The sequence below is a fragment of the Bubalus kerabau genome, chromosome 3 (assembly GCF_029407905.1).
Source record: "Bubalus kerabau isolate K-KA32 ecotype Philippines breed swamp buffalo chromosome 3, PCC_UOA_SB_1v2, whole genome shotgun sequence".
Classification (NCBI taxonomy): Eukaryota; Metazoa; Chordata; class Mammalia; order Artiodactyla; family Bovidae; genus Bubalus; species Bubalus kerabau.
The window spans coordinates 54585831-54598959 of NC_073626.1; the positions used below are offsets into that span (position 1 = coordinate 54585831).

Below are 13129 nucleotides of genomic sequence, written 5' to 3' on the forward strand. Positions count from 1 at the left end.
AGCAAAAGCCAGGGGAGAAGAACACGACGGCCCACTGTCATCACTGTCTATGCAGCATGCAGAAACCCCCATTTCACAAGGGCAGATCCATCTGGGGGCAGCTCTCTTCATCGCAGCCCTGCACGTCTGAGCAGCTGCACAACCCTCACCACACTTTTCTTTGCCACCTTATTTTGGTTACAGCAACACAAAAGCAGAGTGTATCAGGTACAGGAACAGGCTGCACATACACGGTGTCTCCATGGCCCAGACGTCCGCCATCCCCGCAGCCCCAGGAATACACCTCTCCAGTGGCTGCCAAGGCCAGGTAGTGGTGACCGTCTGAATGGGCAGCAATTTTTACAATGTTTCTGGAGGCAAGCCCCTGGACCAACTGTGGGGCCTAAAAAAGGTAAAAACAGGAGGAAAATTAGTAAGCAATCCAAGGACAAGAAAACTGCATGACTTGCCTCACTCGTGTGTCTTACTCTAGTAAGCCCACTCAGACTAAACCTCTCTGGTGGCTGTACAGCTGGCCTGCCCAACCTACAGAGCAGCACCAGGCAGGTGCCTCCACGTGCCGCATGGCATGTCTAGACCACTCCTGCACAGGGAACTGTGCAACTACAGGTGAAGAGCGCCCATCTGCCATCATCCCCACGAGTTTCTCATCTGTTACTTCCTGGTCCCAAAGTGAAATGACTTTACAGTTTGTAAATGGGAATAATAGTTGACAATAATTGACACTGTAAGGAGTTCCTGAGCTTAAGAACTAAGAAATTCTGCCCCAAAATCTTGACAATAATGATTTCAATCAAGACTTTTAAATACGATTAATAATATACAATGAGCTGCTGCTTATAAATCTTCAGAAATCAACCGACATAAAGAAAGACAAGATATGTAGCATACATAGCAGAGAGCCCCCTCCACCAACCCACCCCAGGACCTACAAGTGTGTCACTGTTGTAGGCTTGCGTGTATACGCGACCGTTCCTCGACAAGATCAGGAAGCGCTTCTCTGCACAGGCGATCTGCGTGACCCCCAGGTTGGCAAGGCCTTCACACTGAATGGGACCGATCACATTGGCATAGTATTTCCATCCTATTAATCCCCATCCTATGACTTCTTGTAATGATCCCTGTCAAATAATGAAGTAAATATTTTCTTCGTATCACCAAGAAAATTTCCTTCTTAGAAAAAAATTAAGAATAATTCATGAAAGGAGTAACAAACAGATATAATAAGATAAAAATAAAGCAAGTAAAGAAGGAAGCTGATTCAAAACATTAAAATAACTCAGAACACCCCATACAGCCTCCATTAGCAGGTAAGATAAGTAAATGGACAGGTTACTTTTCCAGAGCATTTCATTTAACAGAGCACATTAAAAAGTAGAACAAGTAGATCTTAAATATATTTTCAAATGCTCAGAACATAGGTTACCACTCTGCCATAACAGGTAGGGACCCAGAGGTCTGCACGCCTGCAGACAAGCATCCCTGCTGTTAGTGGGGTTAAAGGAGTCAAGCCGCATGACAGCAACTGGGGGATAACCAGCTCCCATGTCCTCCACACCGGGTACATCACAGCTGCACACGTGTGCAACTCCATGTACACACAGAGAAGAACAAAGGTACGGGGGTAGCCATCGCACCTACACAGCAACCTTCTGGCAACATGAGTGTTGACCAATAGGAAACTGATTTTAAAAAATCATGACACATCCACACGTGGACCACTAAGCTGTTTTTTAAAATAAAGCTAGAAGCTCTTCACTTATATAGACTATCCTGATTAGTGAAAAGACAAGCTACAGAAGGGCTATAACATACTACCACTGAGAGAACACTGAGAGGGCACATGAAGACCCGCAAAGTGAGAAGCAGCAGGTGGAAAACTGGGTGAGACCAGGCAGAGAGACAGGACGTGTCAATGCACCCTCGCGTTTAGCTTTTACTTTTGAACCATGTAAATGTATTATTTGGAAAACATAAATTACTGTAAAATAAAATAAATACTCTTCAAATTGAAAGTTAGACCGAATTCCCTGGTAGTCCAGTGAACAAGACTCTACACTCTCACTGCCAGTGATCCAGATTCAATACCTGGTCTGGGAACTAAGATCCTACAAACCTCATGATGCAGTCCCCACCTTTCCCCCAAAATTAAAAGTCAGAAAAATCTGCATTTTGCTGTATAGGAGAAACTAACATATATTTCAAATCAACTACACTCCAATAAAAATTAATTTTAAGTACTTATACTATCAAGAACAAAGTTTAAAAACTCTGGATTAAAATCAGGATTCTTTGTGTGACCTTCGCGAAGTTCACTCCAAATGCAGCCTTCTCATCCATATAATGGGACAACACTGCAATGACTGGGTGTGACTGTATGAGGTTCTCGGTGAGCCTGTATCAGCAGATCCTCACACATGTAGATTAGTGTCAGACACACCACTATGTTCCTGCTAAGGAAGACAGGACAGCATGTGGCTATGTGAACCCAGGAAACCTCTCTGGGGACACACCTGCTGAATCTGGAACCTGGGATGGGTCCTGAACCGCTGTGCATCAGTCTGCTCACGGTGACAGCTAGTGACTAACACCTTCAAGTGTACACGTTCAAAAGCTGGAAGCAAACTTCAGCCCAACCCCAGAGAAAGTGAGTCTCCACACAGGCAAGAATGAGACTCTAGGAACAAATACAGAAAGTATAAACCCTGCTATCCCACTTACCTTATGAGATGTTGGAGAGCTACAGAGAGGCGGCATACACGGCGTGGCCAGGCGATCTAAGTGCGCCATGACAACAACTGCAGTCTGCCGCAAGTCTATAGCAAGCTCATTGTCTTGTGGAAGAGTAAGGTACCTCAAGAAACTCTCATTGGGGCTCAGAGGGCCAGAGAGAAGCTAAAGAAGAAAAGTAAAAAAACCAGCTTCAGAAATGGCAGGGAAAATTAAAGTAACACAAGTAGTCTTTCACCGCTCTTTATATTTTGATACCCACAGTCAGACATGACCTGTAAACCTCCCTCTCTTTGGCTGTCACATAAGAAACACTGCTGATGCACTGAGATCTACACGCTCACTGCACACGGAGGTGCCCATACATCCACACACCCATCACCTGTGTGCCAACTCCACACAGGTCAGGGACACCGCCCCATCTTCCTCAGGTTCACCATCCCAAGGACCTTCAGAAGAATGCAGAGCTATCTACCTGGGAACAAAAGCACTGTACCTCAACTTGGCTTTGAAAACTGAGAACAGTAACCATTATTTTAATCTAAAGCTTGCCCACTCATCAGAAAAGTAACAATTTTATTTGTACATTAATAATTCTAATTCTGCTAATACCAGAACAGCCTTGTTATCATCAAAGACTGTAAAGTAATAGAATAACTAGGCTGGAACTTCATACCAGAACTGCTAAGTTTTTTCAGAAAAGACCTGCAAACTCAAACTTGTGCCTTTCAAAAGCAGCAGTCCCAGGGGTTCGGACTTAGGCAGGCCTGCTCTGCCACCAGCCTGTTTCCTAGGACTGAACACAGTGATGGCTGAGCTAATGTTTTCTGCATGGAGCTCCACACTTAGGAACGGCCAACAAATTGAGTCACTATTTTCAATGCTGTTTTTCTAATATTCTTCTAAAAATGTGTACTTCAGACCTGGCTCCATGCTGCCAACAGAGCAGTTGCAGGCTAAAGGAGGTGTGGTCCATAAATGGCACGTGAAGGAAGACAGAGGTGCAAGAGAAGATTTGCCTAGTGCCCCTGGGAGGGTCAAAACCAATCCACAGTAACTTCTCTCAACAGACAGAGTGAGGTGTTGTTGCTCCTTCCCACTCTAGCTGAGCCTAGACTCCCTGCCCCACTGCCCATGGCTTGCTGCAAGTACCATCAGAACACACTTGACTCTCACACGTTTTCTTTCCTGAAATAGCATCAGGATTTTTAGCACATCTTTATACCGCTACTATTACCTTGCTCCCAGATGGAGGTAAGCATGCCTTCTTTACACCTTCTACAGCCCCATCACAGCCAAAGCACAACACAAGTGGTTGCTGGGAACACACAAGCACTAAACATACAAACACAAAGGGCTCAATGACTCATGCAGCAGAAAGAAAACTCCGTGGCCAACAAGGCAGCCACAGACATATCTCTCTAAAAGCACAAACTGATTGTGTCAAGAAGCATGCTCCTAATACACAATCCAGAACAACATCTACGAAACACAGCTGGCTCTGATCCCTCCTTAGTTGCTGCAAAGAATCCAAATGTGACCATGTCAACTGCTGCTGCATCAACTGTGACCCAACCATGACCTCCCATACCTATCCCACACCTGACTCACTGTTGTAACTGCCAAAAACATACCCCCGCCAAGAAGCAACTACTATCACAGATATGTGCTCTGGGCTTGTTCATAAAAGGTTAAATCCTTTAGGATAAGCAAAATGAAGACAGCTATTTAGGTGCCACGTCTCGTGATGATACCTACGTGAGTGTCCGCCTCGGCACACGGGCCGTCTTTGCTGCAGACGATGCTCCGGAATCTCCGCAGCAGCGGAAGGAGCGGGGCGCTGGTGCCCTGGGCAGACCGCTCGTTGTCAGTCTCCCGTGTCCCGCTATCCCACAGGTGCAGCAGCAACAGGACAGCAGATAACATCTGACTGGAAGAGAAAATACCCTCATGCTCTAGTAAAGACAGATTAATCTTTTTGGCCACAGTCTACAAAAAATAAAAGTAGATAGCTAAATAAAATTGAAGAAATACTTTAAATATGAAAGGTAACTAAAACAAGGCCATGAAAAATGAAAACAAATCTAGGCAGTAAAATCGCTAAACAAATAATTTAGCACAAGACATCCATCTTCTGTGGATAAGAAATACAAAACCAGTTAGGAAGTTCAAACAGCACTTTCTACAGGGAATTTCTAGGACCTTAAATTAATGGAATAAAAATAACAATTTGAAGAAAATTAAGAGAGAGAGAGACAAAGGAAAAAAAAGTTTCTAGACTACTAGAAAGTTGATCATAAAAAGGAAAACTTAAAGTGCAGCCAGATCTGAAAGAAGGGTCCTGGGACATGGTTCTTTGATCACAGATCCTCACACATTTGCTGCAATCACAAATAGTTCAAGGAAATGCAACAGCTGCTCAATACAGAGGCGTTTCCCAACCACACGTCCAGGCTGTGGCACGCCTCACCTCAGCGCGCCTCTCTGCACAGCCAGTTCTAGCAGGATGGCCAGGGCCAGGTGCTGGTCCTGCAGGGGGATGCTTCCTGGCCCTTTGGTTCCAGGCGTTCCATGAACATCCCTGAAATGACAGCGGAGGATGCAGGGACAAAGTGACAACAGAGCTTAAAGAGAACATGCTTAAAATAGGCATGCTATTAATGTTAAACTAATTACACTCCCTCTCCCATGAAGAAGTGTTTTTAGTATTTAGAATCAAGTTTCTGAGACTTGCTTACTCAAATTTAATCAGATACTCTACGGATACAATTAACTTATAAGACAAGATTTTATTATAAGTATTGATTCAGATACTATAAGATGATTACATTATAAGACATTCCAAGTTGCTACAGCATAAAACTACTTATATCATTATTCAAATCATGAGGAGAAAAATGTTTGTTTAGACATGTTTCCAGTTTCAGTGACATGTAAGGCTATTACAGTATCAACATTCATCTACAAAACTGGAGAAGAATCCATGTATAAAACCATCTGAAAACCTATAGGCAAAATGTCAGTTTATTTTTATTTCTGACCAAAGAAATAATTTTAACTTTTCCTTGTTCTCCAAAAATAAATATGTCTTCTTAACCCAAGATGAGGGAGGGAGGATCTTTCAACATCACTCATGAAGTCACTCAGTCGTATGTGACTCTTTGTGACCCCATGGACTGTAGGCCACCAGGCTCCTCCATCCACGGAATTTTCTAGGCAAGAGTACTGCAGTGGGTTGCCATTTCCTTCTCCAAGAGATCTTCCCAACTCAGGGATCAAACCCGGGTCTCCCGCATTGCAGGCAGACGCTTCACCGTCTGAGCCACCAGGGAATCGCCCAAGCCTATTTTCAGGGCCTCCCAACCCTAAACTCCATGGCGATGACATCAGAAACTCTGAATAGCTAAACCCACAGCCCACTGGCATGGAGACCACAGGTGTCTTCCCTGCTGCAAGGGACACAGCAGGTGAAGAGAATGAGAATAAACTCTCTTCCCCTGTCTCTGCTGTTTAATTTTGTATTGAGTATACACATTTTCCTTAAACTTAAAAACTATTAACAAACATGCAGAGCACCTAAGACCAGAGTTCATGGCTTTCCTTAAAGAAAAATGATTTACATTCATATCTTTTCACACTGAGAAGACCCGCTGTAGGTTTAAACATTTCGTTCTGAATCAGTTGTTTAGTCCCACATCGTCTATTAGGACAATACCCACCACTCAGAATGGTGGCACCTGCATTCACTGAGAGATGCATAACAGGTGCTCAAACACTTTAGGAAATACTGATATCCAAATCATAAAATTTCTGAAAAAAATAAGTAACAAAAGCATGATTCATTTTCCACTCCATTGAGTACAACAGCCTACTAGGTGCAATCACAATATCGAAAGTCAAACATTTGAAAAGCTGAGAACCAAAGATCTGGAATCACAGAGCTGAGGGTATGCAGGAAACATGCCAGGAATCAATCTACTAAGTTTCTTATCTCTAAACAGAAGGAGAGACAAGACTCTGAAGCGGGCTGGAACCTTTCACACAGTAAGACATGAAAAGGAACAACTCACCCAGTCACGACGGACCTGAGGAACCGGGTTGCTCTTTCTACCACCTCCAGCCACACAGAGGATACCGTGCTCTCATCAAAGAGGGAAGCCTCGGGCAGCGCTCTCAGAGCATCCAGAGATTCCTGCAACAGCTCACTGCAGAGGTCCGCATCCTCTCCTGGGCACACACACACACACACACACATGGCAGATGAGGCCGTCCGTCCCCCGGCAGCACGCACACCGAGCACTCCCCAGTCTCCCAGGTGGGGTTTCTAGTCCCAGAGTGAGAGAATGACACTGGCACATTTTGTATTTCCCACTTTCCTCTCAATTAGAAAACCCAAGAACTCAGAGATTAAAAGTTAACAGTTGCTCCAAAGTCAATTCTTTATTTTATGACTCTTATATGGGCAACTCTACTTTCTGGTTGTCCTAGAAAATGTATCAGTACTGAGGCACTGAAGTGGTTTACCTGGAATGTGTGTGTGCATACACACCTTTTTAGGCCTAAAAATCAAACTGACTATGAAGTCTCTCATTTTACCAACAAGGAAAATGAGGCATGCTAAGTCACTTCAGTCGTGTCCGACTCTGTGCGACCCCACAGACAGCAGCCCACCAGGCTCCCCCGTTCCTGGGATTCTCCAGGCAAGAACACTGGAGTGGCTTGCCATTTCCTTCTCCAATGCATGAAAGTGAAAAGTGAAAGTGAAGTCGCTCAGTCGTGTCTGACTCTTAGCGACCCCATGGATTGCAGCCTAACAGGCTCCTCCATCCATGGGATTTTCCAAGCAAGAGTACTGGAGAAGGGTGCCATTGCCTTCTCCAAAAATGAGGCATAGAGAGCACATAGACCATCCTAGGGGTATGTGTTGGCAGAAGTGAGCCAAGAATCCACATCTCCTGATGTGGCAGGAAAGAGAACATGCTGGGCACATACCTGAGCGCCAGGCCCTGCGCAGAAATGCAAAGGCGAAGGAGAGAGCTGCCCTGGACCCCACTCTTGCCAGACCTTCCACGCCTTTGCCTGCAGGCCGGGAACTGCAAACAACACACATGGGGTGGGGGAGAGTGGGAACTGTCAGTCAAGAGGCATGTGCAAATGCTAAAATAATGCATGCAGTACAAAAGGATTTGTTCCAAAACGTGATCAGTGGGTTTCTTTAGATAGAAGATCACAAACAACTTTTAGTTTGACACTTTAAAAACTTTTACCAAATGTCCTTTGTAAAGGAAAAGCTTTCTCTTTGAGCAAAAGAAAGATATTTACAAAGAATTTTAAATGACTTGCAAAAACACAAAAATAATCTCAAGGAACTAGTATTATTAGCTTGATAAACAGTAAGTACATAAAAGGGGGGAATAACCTCATGCAATAAAGAAAAGGCAGGCGACGGGTGAGGAGCACACAGAAGACAAGGCATCCAGGCCAGGAGTCTGCTTTGGCTCTCTCCCTGCCTGGGTAAATGTGATCGCCGGGTCTGCAGGCCCCATACTCATGCTCTTCTCCTTCATCCCGCCTCCTGAGAGGTTACCCTCTCCTGAATTTAGTGCTTATCATTCTCGGGTGTCTTGTTAAGCTTCTTATTACTTACATATGTTAATGTAACAAGACATGGTTTCGTTGTGCATCTATTAAGGAGTCATACAAACCATAAAAATCATCCTTGAAAAAAAAACTAGAATACAAAAAAGTGTGTACAGTATAAATCATAAAAAGCAATTTTATTTTCAACTTTATACTATCACGGTTTTTGTACCATATATTTTATTCTCTTTCATAATCAGTTAGAAATGCTATTAAAAATGGGCAAGATATGGAATGATCTCCTCAAGACACAATCAAGTCAAATTAACAGTGAAGAATGTAAGGACCCAACAGAGGCAGCTGGTAGGCACAAGTGAACACATGTGCCTGGGGAGCTCTGAGGAAACACAAACAACTGCAGTTAGTGGCTGCCTCCTACGAGGCAACTGGGCGCCTGGAAGACAGGAATAAGGAGATTTATACCGAATAAGAATTATAACCTTAAAAGATAAAGATGTATAATAAGACATGTGGTCTTTAAAACAATAAATACACAAAGTCAATTCAGATGAAGTGAGAGGAGCACCCCACACAGGGAACCCTTTAAGAAATACATTCCAGGAGAAACATGAGTCTAGGGCTCTCCTGAGCCAATCGTGACCTTATCCACGGAAAAGGAGCCCAGCAGTTCTAAACTGGCATGGTGCAAGAACTGCTAAATCTTCAACAAGTGGCTCTCTATTTTATAGATATTTAAGCAAACAGAAAGAGAAACAGTTTGGACACACCCCCATCTACACCAATCAACTATCCAACCCAGAGCTAGTTCTGTGAAAAAGGTAAAAACTCACTACTATCCAAATAGGTTGAGAAATTAGGAAATCTATAAATATTTAGGAGATAACACTATACATCTAACAAAATGGCTACAGTAAATAAGTGACAATACCAAAAGCTGACAAGGATAGAAAAAAACAACCACTCATACTTGGCTGATGAGAATGTAAAACTGTACAGTTATTCTGGACATAGTATGAAAATGCCTTACAAACCCAAACTTAAGACCCAGCAATTGCACTCTAAGTTACTCATTCCAGAGAAACTGAAACTTATGTTCACAGAAAAACCTGTAGAAAATATTCACAGCAACTTTATTCAAAATACTCAAAAATTATAAACAACTGAGATACCTTCAAACGGTGAGTGGTTAAAAAAATATGGTACACCTATACATGGAATCCTGTTCAACAGTAATGACACATGCATATACCTGGAAGAACCTCAAAGGAATAATACTGAGTGAAAAAGCCAACCTCATAAAGTTACATAATAGACATGGAAAACAGGTTAATGGTTACAGCTATAAAAAAGGGTCCTTGTCCTATACCCTGACTGGGGCAGTTCTGACAGAAACCTACACCTGTGATAAAATCACCTGGAAAAACACACACACAAGACTGAGAGCACCTGAAACGGGAAATATGAGTGACACAGGTAAAACGTACCAAAGTCAACATGCTAACTGTGATTTTGCGTTACAGTTTCCAAGTGGCTAACCCTGGAGAACCTGGCCGAAGGGTATAAGGAATCTCTGTATCATTTCTTACAACCACAAGTGAGTTCATAAAAGCACCTCTTATAATTAAAGAGTGAGTAAATCACATTAAGAAGAAAAAAAATGAAGCATCTAAACTAGTTAAGCACTACTGCAATATGATAATTTCCTATCCAATATCAAAATTAAACAAAAAGAATATAATGTTCAAATCAGATTATCAAATCTTGACATGCTGATCTAAACTTCTGACCGGTTTTTACTGCTACTACAGAAAAGTGTCTTCCATGAGACAGGTTACAGCATGGCCTGATACTTCATAAGCAAACTGGGAAAGCCATTCTCCAAATTATATAAAACATACAAAAAGGGAAACCAAGAATAAAATTTCAGAAAAAGGAAAAAGCAGACTACATTGTAAGTCTTAATTAAACTTTCCTTATTAAACAAACCAGCCTGAGTTTTACATTTAGCTGTTATCAGGATACTTTCTTAATTATATTATTACCTTTTTTTGTCCACAGGAGGCAAAGAAATGTTGCTGCTTTTCCACTTAACTTTGACATTCTCCTGGAAAACGGTTCTATTCAAGGCAATGAAATATCGTTCCAAAACAATGAGCCTCTGCTTGAGTCTCAGAGCTGAAAGGGTGGTGGTCGCTGACTGGATGGCCAGAGCTTGCTGCTCTTTAACCAACACAGAAAGACACTCCTTCAATTCATTCACATCTAGAAAACAACATAAAATATCCAACCTCTGAATATCATGGGCACAGTTTGTTTTAAGGTTGATAGGTAATAATAATAGGTAACACTTGAGTGCTTAATATGTGCCACAAATGATTTTGAGCACTTAACACACATTAGGTAATCCTCACAGGCCCCATAGAGAGGCAGTACTGGGAGGGCATTCTATGGAGGAGGCAACTCAGCTCAGAGTACCTGCCCAATGTCACCCAAATGAGTGTGGCATTCTGCCCTTCTGTAAACATGGTATAAGGTAAAAAAAGTTTTTAACACAACACTATGAAGTCAATACTTATTAGCAATACATTTCCTAGACAAAAAGAAAAACCATATTCAGTATTTTTATGTTATGAAAACAAATTCATAATGAAAATAATTCTTCAATAAATTGCCCAGCATACAATACTCATGAAAGTTGATACATTTACTGGAATGTTTCAGAGGAAGATGAAATTAACTAGTCAGAATGTGCTACGGATAACGGGTATTTCATTATACTACTCCTTCTACCGTGTATGTTTGAAATTTTCCACACTTTAGGACTTTTTTTAGGTACCTAGAAGAAAGTTACATGAATGAAAATAATTAAAAGGAGTCTCATCTAGCAGTTAATCATAAAGCTGTCTAAAGTTGAACTATAAATTACCTTCCACCAATCCCTTTTAACAGTACAGTACCCAGTGGTGACCAGAGCAGGGGTGTCCTGTTCTTTTTGTTCTATCTCTAATGCTGATTAGATATGAGGCTAAACCAATCAACACCCTGATAGCTTTATATCCCAAGAGACAACAGCCACATACCTAGTGAATGTCCCTATATGGAAACACCTACTTCTCAGCTACCCATGACCTCAACATGCTTTTCCCATGAGAAAGGAGATCACAGAAGGCATCAGATGGACACACCTCACCTCTCTTTAGGGAGGCCACCAGGACAAAGCTTCTCTCACCACGCACAGGCACTATGGCACAGAGACACAAATTCAGACACCAGAGGTTGGATTCCAAGTATGGAAAGTTACAGTAGCTAAAACAGCCCATCATTACAAAATCTAGACAAAAAATACTTTTAAAATATATATATCTTTTAAACTCCACATTAGGCTCAAGATGAAGCAGAAAGATTTATACGTGAGGTACCATCCCGAGCCTTCACAGGCATCCTTGCAGAATCACTGTTGGCCCACCACTGAGAGATGCCTGATTCCCTGTGGACACACAGGAGACGTCACTGAAATGGCATCGCCAAGGACAGCTCATCAGAATTTCTTCCAGAGATCAGGTCTAACCAAAGGCACCTTCCAGAACAGTCATTGCATTTTCTACCATGAAATGATAACGTCTCTCATCTGCTTAGCTACAAAATCCAGAGATAACTGTGAAACTTAGAGAAAGCACATATGCTCTTGAACATCTGCCTGCTCTCCTTCCTGACTCTCCTACCTCTGCTTGCCCTGTCCAACTCCTAATGCCAAGAAATCAGTCAGTTTTTGCAGGATACTTTGAAACAAGTTGGTGAGTGTTTACATACACACACAGAAATAAATCATGAGACCGTGCGGGGAGCCAGCAGAACTCCAATCCCCTCCTGACATTAACGAAGTATAGCACCTTCTTGCTCTGTCAGAATGGTGTCACAGAAGCCAGTGCAATGGTCTCAGGATATGACATGAAGATGCCTGTGTTTCAACAGAAAGTTACTCACCACACCACGAACCAGGAAGATCTCAAAACTAATTTTCAAAAGACAATCAATAGATGGAAAAACCAAGATGACAGAGACATTAGAATACTCTGAGAAAGATTTTAAAGAAGCCACAGATTTAAAATGCCTCAAAACCAAGAACACACTTGAAACATATGAGAAAATAGAAAACCTAAGTCAAAAAGAGATCTTAAAAAAAAAAAAAAAAAAAGGAAATTTTGGAACCAAAATAAAAAGTTCAGTAAAAAGGCTCAACAGTAGAATGGAAAAAAAAAAAATTAAAAGCTGGAAGGTGCCCAATCTGAATAAAGACCAAAAATACACTGCAAAAAATAAAACCACGCTGAACTAAAACTATGCTAGAAGGATTCACCAGCACATTACATGAAGCAGCAGAAAGGCTCAGTGAACTCAAAGACAGGGTAATTCACCTAATCAGAGCAACAAAAAGAAAAAAGAATGAAAAAACTGCGAAAACAGCTTAAGGGATACATGGCACAACATCAAGCAGACTAACATTTGCAGCGCCCCAGAAGGAGAAGAGGCGGAGAAAGGCGCAGAGAAGTGATGCGATGTAACACAGGTACAAACCTGCCAAACAGGGAGGAAGCAGACACTGAAATCTAGCAAGTCCAGGGAGTCTGAGATGGACATGTGCACACTGCTATACTTACAATGGATAACCAACAAGGACCTACTGTAGGTATGTCACATGGGACCTACTCGATGTTATATAGCAGCCCGGACAGGAGGTGAGTCTGAGGGAGAATGCATACCTGTGCATGCATGACTGAGCCCCTTTGCTGGTCACCTG

General features: G+C 42.3%; 1 protein-coding gene across 6 annotated transcripts in view; it reads right to left on the reverse strand.

Annotated features, from left to right (window-relative positions):
* The window catches only part of HERC2 (HECT and RLD domain containing E3 ubiquitin protein ligase 2), a 238564-nt gene that overhangs the window by 186320 nt on the left and 39115 nt on the right, over nucleotides 1–13129 (reverse strand). For all 6 annotated transcript variants that reach the window (XM_055571827.1, XM_055571826.1, XM_055571828.1 and 3 more), the window contains 8 exons: nucleotides 10374–10593; nucleotides 7723–7823; nucleotides 6801–6957; nucleotides 5201–5311; nucleotides 4489–4660; nucleotides 2722–2895; nucleotides 933–1121; nucleotides 231–382 (listed from right to left, as the gene is read on the reverse strand). In XM_055571827.1, the coding sequence (XP_055427802.1) occupies nucleotides 231–382; nucleotides 933–1121; nucleotides 2722–2895; nucleotides 4489–4660; nucleotides 5201–5311; nucleotides 6801–6957; nucleotides 7723–7823; nucleotides 10374–10593 (1276 nt within the window). The remainder of the gene's footprint in view (nucleotides 1–230; nucleotides 383–932; nucleotides 1122–2721; nucleotides 2896–4488; nucleotides 4661–5200; nucleotides 5312–6800; nucleotides 6958–7722; nucleotides 7824–10373; nucleotides 10594–13129) is intronic.